Source organism: Schistocerca americana, chromosome 1 (assembly GCF_021461395.2).
Source record: "Schistocerca americana isolate TAMUIC-IGC-003095 chromosome 1, iqSchAmer2.1, whole genome shotgun sequence".
Taxonomy (NCBI): Eukaryota; Metazoa; Arthropoda; class Insecta; order Orthoptera; family Acrididae; genus Schistocerca; species Schistocerca americana.
Genome location: NC_060119.1, coordinates 532,464,138 through 532,481,990, shown reverse-complemented (window position 1 = coordinate 532,481,990; position 17,853 = coordinate 532,464,138). Strand labels below are relative to the sequence as shown.

The 17,853-nt window shown below is 37.0% G+C and overlaps 1 protein-coding gene across 1 annotated transcript in view; it reads left to right on the top strand.

Moving 5' to 3' along the window:
• LOC124571685 (carboxypeptidase B-like) overlaps positions 1-17,853 on the top strand; it is a 236,967-nt gene that overhangs the window by 109,693 nt on the left and 109,421 nt on the right. The window contains exon 4 of the mRNA XM_047131119.1: positions 10,107-10,415. Within this exon, the coding sequence (XP_046987075.1) occupies positions 10,107-10,415 (309 nt within the window). The remainder of the gene's footprint in view (positions 1-10,106; positions 10,416-17,853) is intronic.

Here is a 17,853-nt window from a genome sequence, read left to right as displayed (position 1 = left end):
TTCCAAATTGAAGTCAGCTGTTAGCAGCTGGTAAATAGCCTACACGATGGAAGCAATGTAGAACAATCATTGCGGAAGAGAGAATGGTTGAGGTGGCACACCACTGGATCGACCAATCATCTCCGCACTCAGCGAGTTGAGAACTGCTTGCTGAACGGCCGGGTGCAGGCTTATCTAGCCCTAGGTGGAAGGATATTTCATGGACTATTTGCACACATGTGATTGCCTGGAAATAGTTCACTCATCATCATGCTGTCTTACTTTGCTGCTGGTTGATGCCCTCTGATGGAAGTTGGCCGGGACCTACATGTTTGTTGTCAGTTGTGGTACTTGCTTGTAAACACTCTTGTGCCAGCTACACCTCACAGCAGAGTCGGCAACCCACATTGCTGGTCTATCTGTGGTGCTGCTGCTGCAGCAGACATTTGTGGTGACTGCAGTAATATTTACAGATGTCATTTTGTAGAAATTGATGTACGTACAGTTGTTTATTGCCCTGTATCAGATACCACTGGTGATGTGTTATAAATATGAAAACAGGTTTTGACAAATAAACATTTCTAGCGCATCTCTTGGTGTATAAAAGATGTCCTTTAATAGATAGTTTGTGTAATCGTTAATGACACTAAAGCTAATTTTTAATGTGACTCAGGGGATAAAAATACTATTCAGAAATTCTCACAGGCTGCCTGTTCTGTCTGCATACAAATGATGTTTACAAAATACTGATTGCTCTACATAGAAGACGTGTTGAGGGGCAGACACGGGCGGTGAAAATTTGTTATTCCATCCAGGATTTTCCATTGATTGATTGAACTTGGTTTAAATAGTGATAGAAGGTCTGGAAACACATAAAAATTTAAAATCACTACCAAAGTGAAGAATTGAAATTATGCTGAATATGGTTCATATACATTTATTAAAAGACTGCATCTTAATTGTATAGTACAAAATGGACTTGAATTCTTCCAAGGCAAAATATCTCATAACTTGTCTTCACTGAAGTGCCATTATTTTAAGTAATTAATATCAATAAGAACATTGTCATTTGGATGAAACAAATTAACAGTATTGAGGTACATGGATCTTGTACATTGACTGTAATACTCCATTTTTACTTCAGAATGTGTTTGAAGACTATCAGAAATAAGCTCAGCAATGCTCTTACACCAGGCTTTGTGGGATTAGTTCATGAAAACTATCAGCCACAAAACATATTATGACAATGCGAATGAAAGGCGACCCTCACTTCCAGTACATGTTAGTAATGCTGGGAATAATCTCTAAAAAAGAAACCATACATGAAAGCTTCAACCAGATGAAGAAAACTGATAAAGTAAATACAAGTAAAAAGATCAGTTTAGAAAGAGATGGATAATATCGGGCAATTTTATGTAAGTCTAATTCTCAAAAGTGTCCGTTATGTTGCATTGGAACCAACTTATAATGTCTGAAATATTATGCTATGCTGAATGAAATATCTTATTTTGGAAGCAATCTATTAGGAATAAATTGAGTTGCCATAATCTTGGATTTACAAAAGAGCAGAGAGATTTATTTATTTATTTATTTTATTTATCCATCTGTTGACAATAAATATTTTATGGATGTTGTCAAGGGTACATGTAAACCATTTCAAAGAAATGGGACACAAACAATATATACGTAAAAAAGTACAAAACAAAATAATACAATGAAGTTAATAATAATACAATGAAATTAATATAGCCTATATACATTCCTGCTTGTTATTTTAAATGCATAGTCTGTTTTTCATAAGGCTTTAGTTTTGTCCTCCTTAAACGGCAAGTCCTTATATCCACAACACTGCTTAAGTATATATTTACATCACACAACAGCTGTCCTTTAAGTATGTAAATGTAATGAATGGTTAGGTACAGATAGAGTATTTTCCATTTTGCCTTTATAAATGTCATCAGAAATAATTTATTGACCTACATAGTCATTTACAGAATAAGAACATTGTTCTGTTAGAATTTTTTAAAATTCTGTTTTAAATTTGTTATCATCTTCTAACTGCCTAATGTTGACTGGCAGTGTGTTGTACAGTTTTGCACAGAAATGGCTCACATGCCTTTGTGTATTCATTCTTTTTGTTCGCTGAGTATGGAGTGCTGCGCTGTTACAGGTATTGTAGTTATGAAAGTCAGCATTTGTCTGAAAATCTGCAATGTGGGTCCTGACATACAATACACACTTGTATATGTATAATGATGGTATAGTAAGTATTCTAAGCTTTTTGAATATGGGTTTGCAGTGTGTCTGTGGATGACTGTGAGTTATTATTCGGATGGCTCTCTTCTGCAACAAAAAAATTTGTTTTAGGCACCCTGTTGTGGAACCCCAAAATATTATTCCGTACGTGGCAAGAGATTGAAAATAGCTGAAATATGCCATTCTGGCACCCTCTGAGGTACAAACATTTGCAATAATTCTGAGGGCAAAACAGGCTGAATTAAGATTCTGTGCAAGTTTTATTACGTGGTCATTAAAATTTAAGTTTTCATCCACATGAATCCCCAGCAATTTTGTGGATGTCACTCTGTCTAAGGCTTTTTCACCCCACACCAGATCGAGATTTACATTTTGACATCTTTTCCCAATTGCATATAATTTGTTTTATTTACATTCAATGTCAACTTGTTTGGATTGAACCAAGAGTGGATGTAATTTAGTACTTTATCAGCAGTTGTTGGTAGCAATTGCTTTGCTGCACTTATTATCACACTAGTATCATCTGCAAATATTATTGCTTTGGCTGCATCATCTGAGGTGTGAAAATCATTTATATAGACAAAAAACAATATGGGCCCTAAGATGCTGCCTTGTGGTGCTCTACATTTTTTGCCTCTGATACTAAATTTATTTTGTGGTTGGAGTAAGTTGATGTCAGTCCTACAACCTGTGTTCTGTTTTTTAGGTATGATTCAAACGATTCTTTTCCTATCCCATTTATACCCAACGCTTCCAATTTTTCTAAAAGAATGTCCTGGTTCACAGTGTCAAAAGCTTTGGAGAGATCTAAATTTACTCCTACTACGCTATAATCTTTTTCTAGATTTTTGATTATTTGTTCAGTGTAGCACATTACTGCTGTTTAAGTATTTTTACATGCTTGGAAGCCATGTTGATTTCCGTTTAGTAAATTATGCTCATTTAGATATTTGTTGATTTGGCGCTTCATCAGTTTTTCTAATATTTTTGAAAATGTTGGGAGGAGAGATATTGGGCACGATAGTTTTTTACCTTATACTTGTTGCCGTTTTTAAATAATGGCTTCACTTTTGAAATTTTTAGCCTTTCTGGAAAAGCTCCTTCACTGAATGATAAATTGGCTATGTGTGCCAAGGGCTTTGCAATTTGTGGTGCTGTCCTTGTTATGATTGACACAGGCACCTCATCTATGCCAGCCGACATTTTGGGTTTCAAGCTTTGTATCACTTTCAACACTTCACCCTCATTTGTTGGCTCTACCCTCATCCTACAAGCTGTTTTTGGATATTCAGGTTTTTCTTCGTTTGTAAATTTAAAGCTTAATGAAGTTGTTGCATTTATGAAATAATTGTTAATATAATTTGACAAATCTTGTTTATTAATATTGACATTTTTCAAATTTTTGAGGCTAATGTCCTGGTTTTCACAACTATTCCCCGTTTCAGTCTTCACAATACCCCATGTGGCTTTTGATTTGTTTTCAGACTGTCTTATAAAACTATCATTACTCATGAATTTTGCTGTAGAAATTACTTTTCTATATACCCTCTTTCAATTCCTGACATATTCTATGAATTGTGGGTCTGTGGATGTTTTCATTTTAGAAATAAGTCTCTTTAGAGTTCCACAGGAAGTTCTGATGCCAGCTGTGAGCTGTGATCCAAGAACTTGGCTTTGTATTGCCATGTGACCTGATTTTTGAAAGCTTTTTTGGAAAACACATTTCAAAATATCCCATGAAAATGGAAGAAAATGTATTATATGCATCATTTGTATTTGTTAGGGATAGTACTTCTGCCCAAGCCTCATTAGTTAGCATATTTATGAATTCTACACAGTTTTCTGTAGAAAAATTTCTTTTATTCATGAAGTGTGTTTTTTTCTCTTTCAGTGGCCTTGAAGGAATTTTGAGGACAAGTGCATTGTGGTCTGATAATCCCAAATCAGTATTTGTTACTTCAACTTCTGTGCGTCCTACATTTGAAAATATATTATCAATAAGACTGACTGTATTATTTGTTATACTTGTGGGTTTGTGTATGTGTGGAAGCAGGTTGAAACTACATAACAGATTTGAGCTGCTCGGGGCAACAAAATGGTAAGCACCAAAATCACAGTTTCGGGATACAGCGTATCTAAAGTTTCAATTGAGCTGCAAATCTGAATAATTTTTTTTGAACAGTACTTTTGTTCTGTAGTGATTCTAACATCTACCTTCTACTATACAGACATAAATGAAACTCAGAACTGACCAAAACAAATGAAATATACAAAAATTATTACATTACCATACACCATTAACAACACATAGTGATAGAACATTACATATAAAATTTTACAAGAAGTCTTCAACACTTTACTGAAACTGCAAAATCATTCGTCACTCTCATTACTAATGTCTTTTTCATCCAAAACTGTTGGCTTTAGTGACAGGATAAATCCATGGTGGACAGCAGGTATGTAATTTAGGAGCGACAGGACAACAGCAACTTTCTTCTTTTCAATAAGCATTTGCCCATTGTATTTAAGTGGAAGCATAGGAGCTGGTCCTTGTCTTCCACGTTTCCTGAAGCTTATTTCATGCCCTCGCTGATGAATAAAGATGATGGATATTCGGAGGTCACCTTCCACCTACATACTTTCCTTGGGTTGACATCTCGACTATCAACTGTCTTCTTTCTGAAGACAAACGCTTCTTTAAAGTATTGTATTTGATAGAAATCCTCTCTTTTCATATTATACACAAGCAATGGATTCTTCTTAGCCGACTTCTTGATGATCTCGCACCACTGATCTGGACTGTACACATCTTGTAATTGTCGGCGAATGTAATTTTCAATTGTCGTGAAATCTCTATCGGACGGCAAAATGGTGTGCCCGCTCATGAGGAAGTGGTGTTCAATCACACGAAATCTACCAGTTGAAATTAAATATTTCCAAAACAGTACCATGTTCAAGTTCTTATTTTGGCCACAGCAGCACCTTTTCCGAGACGACGTCTTTGTCTGTTCCTGAATGGTTTCTGTAGGAGCAATACACTGTTTGTTGTTTTGGGTAATATGATCTGATTCGCTATTAACCTGTATAACAACGAAAACTACTATTACCGTTACTATTATTATTATTACATGTAACAATATAAATGAAAAATGCGCTTTCACACACCGCTTAGCCAAAAAAATGTAGCCATTCTAAAATAACCTCAAAATTAACGTACTTCAGGAACATAATGGAATGTGCATGCACTTACCATTATGTTCATGAAACGTACTAAAGACAGTATATCTACAAAATAACATACCTCTGAGTCATTTAAATCGTTAGGAATGTATTCTGGATCCCTCTCGAAGGTATTAGTATCATTGGAAGTATATTTCTCGTCTTCTGCCATGTTCACTGTTGCCATAATCTCGGAGATGTTTTTACTTGCCGCCATTCTCTCTGTCACTTACCATTATGTTTTCGCAACATACGGACAGTGACGCTTACCATTAAGCTTGGCCCTGACGTCTGTTGAGTGAATTTGGAACTACTAGTAAGTTTACTGCATTGTGCACCCCACAGGTGGTGGCATCAGCCATCTACCGCAAAATACACGGCGATGGCGCTTACCATTGTGTTCCACCGAGCAGCTCATTTAGGAACTGGTCTTTTAGCCTAATTTCACTCATAAGATTAATACTGAAGTCACCACACACAACTACAGTGGCTCTATCAGTGAACAGAGTGTTAAACAATATTTCTAATTGCTTAAAGAATATGTCTGCATCACCAGTAGGTGGTCTGTATATTGCTATGACTATGACTTTTCCCTGTATTTCATTCAACTGCACAGCTGCTGCTTCAAAATGATTTTCCACACTCAATGATTCAGCTTCACACCTTCTTTTATAGCTTATACTCGGTTTGGTAAATATACATACACCTCCATTTTTGGTGTTTTTTCTACACTATTGGCTTGCCAACTTAAACGGATGGAATATTAATGCTACTTAGTTCAAAACTTCTGCACCAATGCTCCACAATGCACATGCAGTCAATATTTGCACTGTTCATAGCTAATGATTTAAGACACTGAATGTTTGAGCTTAGACTCTGCAGGTGATGAGGATGAGAACTGGTTACATTTGTATTTACACTTTGTGGTGTCATACTCTGTTCCTTGCCCTGGTGAGGTACCAAAAATCCTCCAGAAGGCCAGGTTTTCTGCACCTTGTAAGTCGTTCACGGAAAATGGTGAGTTGCTTGCTGCTGGTGTAGTTCCCGGTGTCATTGATGCTGTCATTTCTGTTGTTGTTGCTGTTGTTGTTGTTGTTGTTGATGATGATGATGATGATGATGATGATGTAGCTGTTTCTGATACTTCAGGTGTTGGTTCTGTTGTTATTGATATGCTTCCTTGTGAACTGCTAGCACTTGGGGTGTTTTCTTGCAATGTCAGAACATCACACTTGTCTTGTAGTGGTGATGCTTCATTTTCAGATTCACCAAATAATTTGTGGGCCTTGTCCTTGAGGGGAATTACGTTTGAAGTGACACAACTTACTTTCGTTTTGGCATTTACTATTTCTATTATTTTTGCAATTACGAAATTTTTTCCTAATCTTTTTAGGTGGAATCTCCTTCCTAGTTTGCTTATATCAATGAAAGTCACATTTTCAAATTGTCTGCATATCTGTTTCATCTCACTATTTGCACTTTCCACTTCTTTGTTAATGCAGGACCATTCCGCTAGGTCATGACGATGTGGTACTGAAAATACAATGACATTAGTACATCTTAGTTCATACAGTCGCCTTTTTAGTGAAAGCAACAGATCTTGTTTTTCGTTTCTTGTGACATCATTTGTTCCTGCCAGGAAAATGGCAAAGTCTTCATTGCTTAATGTGGGAATTTTTTCGTGGCTTATTGCAGTTGCTGTGCAGAGTTTCGCACCTGGTTTCACCGTGGAAGTTAAGTTCACATTGCTTTTATTATGAAAGTCAGTAGCTATGTTTCGCCCTTGGCTGTCTGAATGTATTTCGAATTTTGTAATTGCTTTGGAGCTACAAAATGTAGTGCTAACTGCGCTGTTTATTTCCTCTTTCTTTTTCACACAAGCCGATAATCCATCGGAACTATATAAGGTTGGCAGATATTTGTTTGCTAAATTTATGTCGGATTTATTATTTTTCTGCATCAATGAATTTTTTTGTTCTGGCTTGTTTACAAGATCCTTTTGCTTTTCACATGGTTCATGAGCACTATCACTACACACTGCACTTCCACAATCTGTTGTGGAAAGTACTTGAAATAAGTTGTCGTGCATGAAACTTACATTTATTTCACAATTCTCTTGATCTTGTACTTTTTGTTTGCGGCCGCTGCACTTCACCTTTGTCCACTTTTTGGAAACTGTTGAACTATCTTGCAGAAAACGTGGCATGTTCACTTCAGTTTTTCTTTCTTGAATTTTAGTAATATCCATTTTCAGGGCATTGATTATGAACTGTAGGCTACTAATTCATTCATTTAGCTTTGTAATTTCGCCCTTGCAGTTTTCACATGATTTCTTTTTTTTTGTGCAAAATTTACGTTTTTGTGGAGAGACACATTTCGAACTTTTACCTTCAATGCCATCTTGGATAATCGATAGAATTATATTGCAGTATCTCACTTTTTTCAAAAAATGTTGCAGTTCTTTTAAAATTTTAGTTTCTGGCAGATTACTGATAGCACAGGCATTGACTTAAGACTTATTTTTACTGAGAATATGCTCAAGGTAGGAGAGGAAGGGACAGAAGACAGGTTTACAGACAGAGGTTAAAAGATAAGAAAGCCTGCTCGAGTTATGCAGTAAATCTTGTACACTTTTCAAAAACACTTGAATGGGAGATACAATTGAAAAAGGCCTGGAGACATGGGAACATTCCAGCTGGATTACGTCATGGTGATACAGACGTATTAAATTGTAGGACACCATCCACATTTGTTACTCCAGAAGGTAACCAACTATGTAAAAGTGTCCACAAAGCGTGCATAAGATTAAGATCTGCTGGGTTCTCACATCTACTGATACTAGCCAGAAAGCATCTGCTAAATCAGTTTCAGAGAAATACTGGCACTCAGCTAACTTTGCTAGCTATTCTTCAATCTGTGGAAGAGGATAAAGATCATTGTAGTATTGTGCATTAATATTGTGTTTAAAATCTCACTTAAATATATAGGCCTTCTCGGTTTCTTTATGATCACCTTTGGTTGTGTCCATCTGCTAGATGTAATGGGATTAACAATACCCATTGTCTGCAACCAGTCTAATTCTACTTTCACTATCTTACATCTCTTAACTAACAGGAAGAACATGCCATACAAAAACTGGACATGATCGAAGACTTAAAGGACGCATTTGCAATAAAAAATTTCCACACTCTTTAGTCTCAGTTTTTTACTAGCTATCTTCCACAAATCATTGTTGTACATTTGCAAATATTATCAAATGGTGTAAATAAATTTCCCTAATCTCCATAGAATCACTGAGTATTTTAAATGAGCATGGAAGAGAAGATTGATACTGGCAAATTCTGCTGTATCAGCTGTTGTTTACACCACTTCTTGCTGATGTTATACTGTAGCCATCTTTTTTTGCAATGTTAACTACTGGTGACACATATCAATCAGTTAGTGTTCCATATTAATGTATTTGGAGTACATTCCTTGCTACTACTTTACTATTCCACTGGATACACAAATGTATAGGTCACAGTAGGAACCACTTTTGAATGCAGCAAAGCTACAATGAGCTATGTGAGTGAACCACTTGTCATTGCTGCACAGTGAGCCTCTGGCTTAGCTCATTAAATTTTCTGTCCAACTCATGTGAGAATCTTGGGTACCAAACCATAAGTCTTAACACAGTCTGACACTTGTGTTGATAAGTACATGAGCACCAACAAGACTTCTTCGTGTTCTCAGTTTTTTCTGTCTGTCTGTCTCCCTCTTTTTCCTGCTAAGAACTGAGCCTATCTGATCATGTGAGAGCTCACATCAGTAATCTTGTTTGCTGTATGAGTACCCTGCCATTCATTCTCCAGCATCTGTGAGATGCTGCATTCACAACAGATTTTTAATGATAGGATTTTGACACTAGCTTTATTTGAGAACCACGAGGATAAATATTCACACAAAACCAGAGTACTTTTGAATGTTCCTGTCTGCCATTCAGTACCTCCTCTATGTGGTGAGCAGCAATCTTTCCTATTTCATGTTGTTGTTATTCTATCATGAGTCCTCCATTGCTTAAAGAGACAGAATGAGAGAGAGCATGAAAGAGAGATAGAGAAAGAGAGAGAGAGAGAGAGAGAGAGAGAGAGAGAGAGGGGGGGGGGGGGGAGGGGGATTGGTGAGGGGGGTGGGAGGGAGTAGGGAGTGAATATACCTGAACATTTTTGCTGTAATATTCTGTTGAATTACTGTAATCCAATTCACGAATGATGGTGGTCTGTGCAGGTTGAGTCACAGATGGGGATTGCAATGTTGGTTCCAAACAACAAATGCAGTGCACACATAGAGGGGGTTGCACTCAAAGCAAGCTTATACCATGCAAATTATGTCTCATGCTTACTAATGTAGAATTTTTTGCTTACCACTACCATCAGACATGGAATAATATTCACTATAGAACTTGCTATAGCATGTTTAACACTCATGCTGGCTAAGGTGCTCATAGCTGAGTGCTCAAAACGCCACTGAATGCTCATTGACTGACAGAGAATGCATAACATCAGATGTTCAGAACAAGACTAAACTCAACTGCCATCATTCGTGACTTCTGCTAAAATATTTATAATCTAGTTATTTTGACAAATATACATTTGTTAATGATAATATTCCAGATGAGCAACTACTTGGATCTATTGGCCAAAAAATATCCACCTTTAGTCCATGTACAAGCCTTTGGTACCAGTTTTGAGAAACGGCGACTTGACATGGTCAAAATATCAACTGAGAAAAGTGGTGTTGAAAAGCCGATCATACTAATAGATGCTGGTATTCATGCCAGAGAATGGATTGCCCCAGCAATGGCATTATTTATTATCAACCAGCTTGCTGAAAATGAAACTAATAGATATCTCACTGAAGAAATTGAGTGGCACATCTGTCCACTTCTCAATCCTGATGGCTATGAATATTCACGGAAAACCGTAAGTGCCATTAAATTTTTGAGGTTATGACATTTTTAGTAGATGTTTAATAGTGCTGTCATACTGAATCATCAATAACAAAAAAATTATGTATTGCTGGAAAATTCAGAATTAGTTGCAGAAATGAAACAAATTGCCAGAGGGAGTATGAACAAGTAGAGAGTTTGTTGTAGGCTAATGGAAATTTTGGCCAAAAAAGGAGAGAGTTTGGTGAAGCAATGGGGCTAATAGAAATTGAGGTCAAGTAGATTGTGGCATGAAAGGATGCAATGGAGGACCATTTTTCATATATGCAGCTAATGATCCAGACAGCATAGGTCATTAAGCTGTTGTTGGCATTCAACATCTTCTGCTACTTGGTAGTCAGACTTGTCTTTTGAAACGGTGAATTGGTGTGTCCCACTTGCGTTGTCATGCTGTTGTTGTTGCAGAAGTGATATGTTAAAAGGCTGATTTCACAGATGACTGCCTCTGGTAGGATGGAATACACCAGTAGCATATCTGGAGTATGATGTACTGGATGGAGGTCTGGGACAATTGATATGACCAATGAGGCTCAAAGTTTCAGCAGTAATACAGTAAGGATGGAACAGAACAGAGTTTAGAGTTCACTCACTTTCAAACATTTTACATGATATTGGCATAAATATTTGCTTATAAAGCTAAGAGACATGAGGTACACAAAATTTCATGATATTTACATCAGTGACACATTGTTATATAAAGTGTGAAAATTGTACATGCTGGAAACTTTTAACCAAGGATTTGTTATGACTCAGTATGATAGTAATAGTCAGAACTTTATGTCACTTAAATCAGATTCCTCATACTCTTTTATGGAGAAGTATGCTTTCTTTTTAAGCAACTCTGCTAAAACAATTTTAAATGTACTGTAGGGAACAGAATGTGCAGCTTTTGGATGTGTACAGGAAAATCTGGGGCCTAGGTGTTTGTGGCTGTTGTGAACCCTACTGAAGAGTATATCAATTGATTGGCCAGTTCTTCTGTTGTGTTCATGTATAGATATCCTAAGGTTAAATTTTTTTAAGTATTCTTCAAAATTTAGAAGGTAACTAGAGTCTAGGAACTGTCATAATATTGAGCTCTTTGAAGATTCTCTTGGAGTGAGTGCTGTTATATATCTAATAGCCTTTTCTTGCCACTTCAATACAGTTTTTGAGCTGTGGCAGATAACCACATAGAAGATTTCTGTAGCTTAAGTGAGAGTGGAAAAATGCAAAGTATGCATATACTAGTAGTGTTTTGCTTACATTATTCCTCAGTTTGTACCACAGATAAATCACTCATGACAGTTTGGAACACTGTTTTTCCACTTGACTCACCTGGCGGAGTTTCTGATCTATGTAGATACCTAAGAGTTTGATTATTTTGTTGTCTTCAGTGATACAATGTCTTCAGTTTTACTATTATTATTAATTTGTAAATAAATTCCCTGGAACTAGTTAGTGCATCAATCCATTGTTATATTTACATTGTGTGTCAGCTCCTCCAGATCAACGACTGGTGTGATTAGAGTTTATCATCTGTGTGTAATACAGACTCAAACAGCAAAAGTGAGGGTAAGTCATTTATTTATTTATTTATTTATTTACGTCCTGAATCTTTGTGGTACATATACCATACCTTAGATGTAGGACAAAATGATATTACAATAATATACTGTTACATTGGTGTATACATTACATTTATAAATTGTTACATTTTTATATTGCTATATTGTTACATTACATTTTTTATTGTTACAACCAACTTATTTTTCAAGATACTGTGTTACTGAGTAAAAACAGTTTTCCAAGAGATATGATGTTACAGATTTTTTAAAGCTATGGATTTTGTTTATGGCCTTTAGGTTACTTGGCAGCTTATTAAACAAATGTGAACCTGAGTGATATACACCTTTCTTGCACAGTGTGGTATAACAATGATGTCTGTGTATGTCACTATTTGCCCTTGTATGGTGTTCATGTACAGATTTATTTTGAATAAATACATTTCCATTTTTTAGCATGCTTTTTTAGGAACATTACAACTTCTAGTATATAGATACATGGTAGGGGTAGAATGCCAGTTATACACACTTAAAGAAAAAAAACACACAAATGAATTATCCAAATGAGATTGAAATCAGTAGATGCAATGTACATGTGCAGACAAACCAATGACTACAATTTCAGAAGAAGAGCTTCAAAAACTGAGCAAGACATTAGTGCACCTCTGGCTATTATGCAAGCAGTTATTTGACTTGGTTTTGATAGAGTTGTTAGATGTCCTCCTGATGGATGTGGTGTTGTAGTTTGTTGTAGTAGCTGTGGTCTTCGGTTCAGAGATTGGTTTGATGTAGCTCTCCATGCTACTCCATCCTGAGCAAGCCTCTTTATCTGCGAGTAACTACTGCAACCTACATCCCTCTGAATATGCTTAGTGTATTCATCTCTTGGTCTCTCTCTACAATTTTTACCCTCCACACTCCTCTCCAGTACTAAATTGGTGATCCCATGATGCTTCAGAATGTGTCATACCAGTTGATCCCTTCCTCTACTCAGGTTGTGCCATAAATTCCTCTCCTCAATCTACCCATCTAATCTTCATCATTCTTCTGTAGCACCACATTTCAAATGCTTCTATTCTCTTCTTGTCTAAACTAGTTATTGTGCATGTTTCACTTCCATACATGGCTACACTCTGTTTAAATACTTTCAGAAAAGGCTTCCTGACACTTAAATCCATACTTGACACTAGCAAATTTCTCTTCTTCAGAAACATTTTCCTTGCTATAGGCAGTCTACATTTTATGTCGTCTCTAAGTCAACCATTATCAGTTATTTTGCTTCTCAAATAAAAAACTCATCTACTACATTAAGTGTCTCATTTCCTAATCTAATTTCTGTCAGCATCACCTGATTTTATTTAACTAGATTGCATTGACCTTGTTTTGCTTTTGTTTATGTTCATCCTATATCCTCCTTTCAAGACACTGCCCATTCCATTCAGCTGCTCTTCCAGGTCCTCTGCTGTCTCTGACACAATTACAGTATTGACAACCTCAAAGTTTTTATTTCTTCTCCATGGATTTTAATTCCTACTGCTTGCTCAAAATACAGATTGAATAATATCAGGGATAGGCTACAACCCTGTTTCACTCTTGTCTCAATCACTGCTTCCCTTTCATGGCCCTTGACTCTTATAACTGTCATCTCATTTCTTATAAACTGTAAATAACTTTTTGGTCCCTGTATTTTACTGCTGCCACCTACATAACTTGAAAGAGAGTACTCCAATCAACATTGTCAAAAGCTTTCTCTAAGTCTACAAATGCTAGAAGTGTAGGTTTTCTTTTCCTTAACCTATCTTCTAAGATAAGTTGTAGGGTCAGTACGGTGTTGTGTGCTCCAACATGTCTATGGAATCCAAACTGATCTTACCCGAGGTTGGCTTCTACCAGTTTTTCCATTCATCTGTAAAGAATTTGTGTTAGTATTTTGAAGGCATAGCTTATTAAACAGATAATTTGGTAATTTTCACCCTGTCAATGCCAGCTTTCTGTGGAACTTGGATCATTATATTCTTCTTGAAGTCTGACGGTATTTCGCCTCTCTCATATATCTTGCTCACCAGATGGAAGAGTTTTGTCATCACAGGCTCTCGCAAGGCTATCAGTAGTTCTAATGGCATGTTGTCTACTCCTGGGGCCTTGTTTCGACTTAGGTCTTTCAGTGCTCCATCAAATTCTTCACGCAGTGTCATATCTCCCATTTCATCTTCATCTATGTCCTCTTCCATTTCCATAATATTGCCCTCAAGTACATTGCCCTCGTACAGACCCTTTATATTCTCCTTCCACCTTTCTGCTTTCCCTTCTTTGCTTAGGACTGGTTTTCCATCTAAGCTCTTGATATTCGTATAGGTAATTTCTTTTTTGAAAAGTCTCTTTAATTTTCCTGTAGACAGTACCTATCTTACCCCTAGTGATATATGCTTGTACATGCTTACATTTGTCCTCCAGCCATTGCTGTTTATCCATTTTGCAGTTCCTGTTGCTCTCATTTTTGCATTTTTGAGATGTTTGTATTCCTTTTTGCCTGCTTCATTTACTGCATTTTCTTCTTTCATCAATTACATTCAAGATCTCCTCTGTTACCAAATGATTTCTACTAGCCCTCACCTTTTTACTTAGTTGATCCACTGCTGCCTTCACTATTTCATCTCTCAAAGCTACCCATTCTTCTTCTACTGTCTTTCCCCTGGTGTTGTCAATAGTCCTCTAATGCCTTCTCTGAAACTCTCTACAGCCTCTGGTTCTTTCAGGCTATCCAGGTCCCATATCCTTAAATCCCTACCTTTTTGCAGTTTCTTCATTATTAATCTTCAGTTCATAACCAATAAATTGTCGTCGGAGTCCACATCTGCTCCTGGAAATGTCTTACAATTTAAAATATGGTTCCTAAATATCTATCTTATCATTATATAATCTGTCTGAAATCTTCTGACGTCTCCAGGCCTCTTCTATATATACAGTCTTCTTTCGTGATTCTCAAACAAAGTGTCATCTTTGATTAAGTTATGCTCAGTGCAAAATTCTACCAGACAGCTTCCTCTTTCATTCCTTACCCCCCAGTTCATATTCACCTTCTACTTTTCCTTCTCTTCCTTTTCCTATTATCGAATTCCAGTCCCCCTGACTATTAAATTCTCGTCTCCCTTAACAATCTGAGTAATTTCTTTTCTTGCATCATACATTTCTTCAACCTCTTCATCATCTGCAGAGCCATTTGGCAAATAAACTTGTACTACTGTGGTAGGTGTGCAAATCCGTGTCTATTGTGTCTACAATAATGTGTTAACTTTCCTTTTTTTTTTAAATTCATTATTAAATGTACTCCTGCATTACCCATATTTGATTTTGTATTTATAACCCTGTATTCACCTGACCAGAAGTGTTGTTGCTCCTGCCAACCAACTTAACTCATTCCCACTATATTTAACTGTAACGTACCATTTCCCATTTTAAGTTTTCTAACCTACCTGCCTGATTAAGGGATCCAACTTTCCATGCTCCAATCCATAGAATGCCAGTTTTGTTTCTCCTGATAATGATGTCCTTCTGAATAGTCCCTGCCCGGAGATCCAAATGGAGGAGTATTTTACATCCAGAATATTTTACCCAAGAGGGTACCATCATCATTTAACTATACAGTAAAGCTTCATGCACACAGGAAAAGTTATGGCTGTATTTTCCTCTTGCTTTCAGCTGTTTGCAGTACCAGCACAGCAAGACTGGTTTGATTGATGTTAGAAGGCCAGATTAGTCAATCATTCAGATTGGTTCCCCTGCAACTACTGAAAAGGCTGCTGTCCCTCTTCAGGAATGACATTTTTGTCTGGTCTCTCAACAGATGCACCTGTGATACTGCTGATGCTATCTGTATCGTTGAAGCACACAAGCCTCCCACCAACGGCAAGGTCCATGGTTCATGGGGGACAGATATTGTGCCAAATTCTGTCCAGTTGGTGCATCAGATTGTCAACATCCTGAGCTGGTTGGAGGGCCTAGTCCCTAATTAATGATCCAAACCTTCACAACTGGCCAAGGAAGATTTTGGCAAGCATGAAGACAAGCAGTTGAAGTTCTCTCCATGTGCAGGAGCGGCATTATCTTGCTAGGAATGTAAGCCCAGGATGGCCTGCCCTGAAGAGCAACAAAATGGGCTGTAGAATAGCACTGACATTCCACTGTGCTGGAAGAGTGTCATAGATTAAAACAAAAGGTGCCCTGCTATTAAAATAAATGGCACCCAGACCATTACACCTACTTGTGACCGTATGGTGGGTGTTTATGAGTTGGTATCCCACTGTTGTCTGGAGCATCTCCAGACATGTCTTCACTGGTCACTGGGGAGTGGAATCACATTGATTGGAGGAGAATTGTCTTCAGTGACGAGTCCCACTTCAAACTGAGCCCTGATGAACTGTAAAGATGTGTCCGGAGACACCACGGACAGCAGTGGGTACCAACCTGACTGTCACCCAACCACATGACTAGACAACCAGGAACTATGGCCTGGAGATGCCATTTACTTTCACATCAGGACCCCTTTGGTTGTCATCCATCACATTCTTACAGCACAGCGGTATTTGATGATATTTTGCTCCCCGTTTTGTTACTCATCAAGGCAAACCATCCTGAGCTTACATTTCAGCAGATAATGCAACCTGGACACAGTGAGAGTTTCTACTGATTGTGTTCATGCTTGTCAAAACCTATTTGGCCAGGAAGATAGTAAGATCTCTCTCAAACTGAGAACATTTGGAGCATTATGAACAGGGTTATCCAACCAGATTGTGATTTTGACACACCAGTTGTATATTATGTGGTACAATACCCCTCAGGAGAACATTCAATAACCCTGTCAATCAAAGCCAAGCTGAATAACTGGGACCAGTGGTGTATCAATGTGTTATTGGCTTGCTCTATTTGTGAAGCTCTTTCTCTTGGATATATCATCCAGTTTTTCTGGAATTACAATTATTTGTTTGTCTTTACATGTACATCCCATCTACTGATTTCTATCCCATTTGGATAATTTATACATGATGCTTCTTCTTATGTCTTAGAGTTTATGTACCCTGAATGAGATAATATTTAATGAGCCTTATTATTTGTCATTTATGGTTACCATTTGCTCTCCATTGCTTAGGTATGACTCAATGAGATGTAGATTTTTTCCTCCAACTCCTTAGTACTGGAGCTTTTTGATAGGTATACCTTGGGAGACAGTCTCAAAAGCTTTCCTCAATACCAGAAGAGTTGTGCAGGTTGCTTTTCTTAGTCTTGAAAGAATCATATATTTTTGTGATAAGGTCACAACCTACTTTGACAGTGGAAAGATGAGGTCCGAAACCATTTGTGATAAGTTAAGTAGATTATTTTGCTGAAACGGCTGGTTGATCTGTAGGTGCATACAATCTAGTATATAAAATTGATGTTTGTTTGTTCATATTTCATGAACTGCCATACTGTTCATGTGATTGTGATAAAACTTTGTCAACTTATTGCTTGCACTTGCACGAGGGTTATAGGCAGAGTATGTACAATTAACTTACAGCGCATGAAAAGCATGTCATACTGGCAAAGTGATATATTTTAATGTGATGAAAGACAAACAAATCAGCATTTTATTGTGTCTACTGATTTCAAAGCCAATAAATGTGAGTTATACCTAATCAAAATTTTCCAGTGGAAATAGTAATTTTTCAATTTTTTCAGCGAATCAGTGCATGATATTTTATTTATATAAGTGTATATCAAGTTGATTAATTTATCAAAAAATATGCCTCCCAAACATTCGTCATTTAGTAGCTCTAAGATTGCAGCATTTAGGCAGAATGTAGAAATAAATGAATTCGAGCTTCTCAAGTA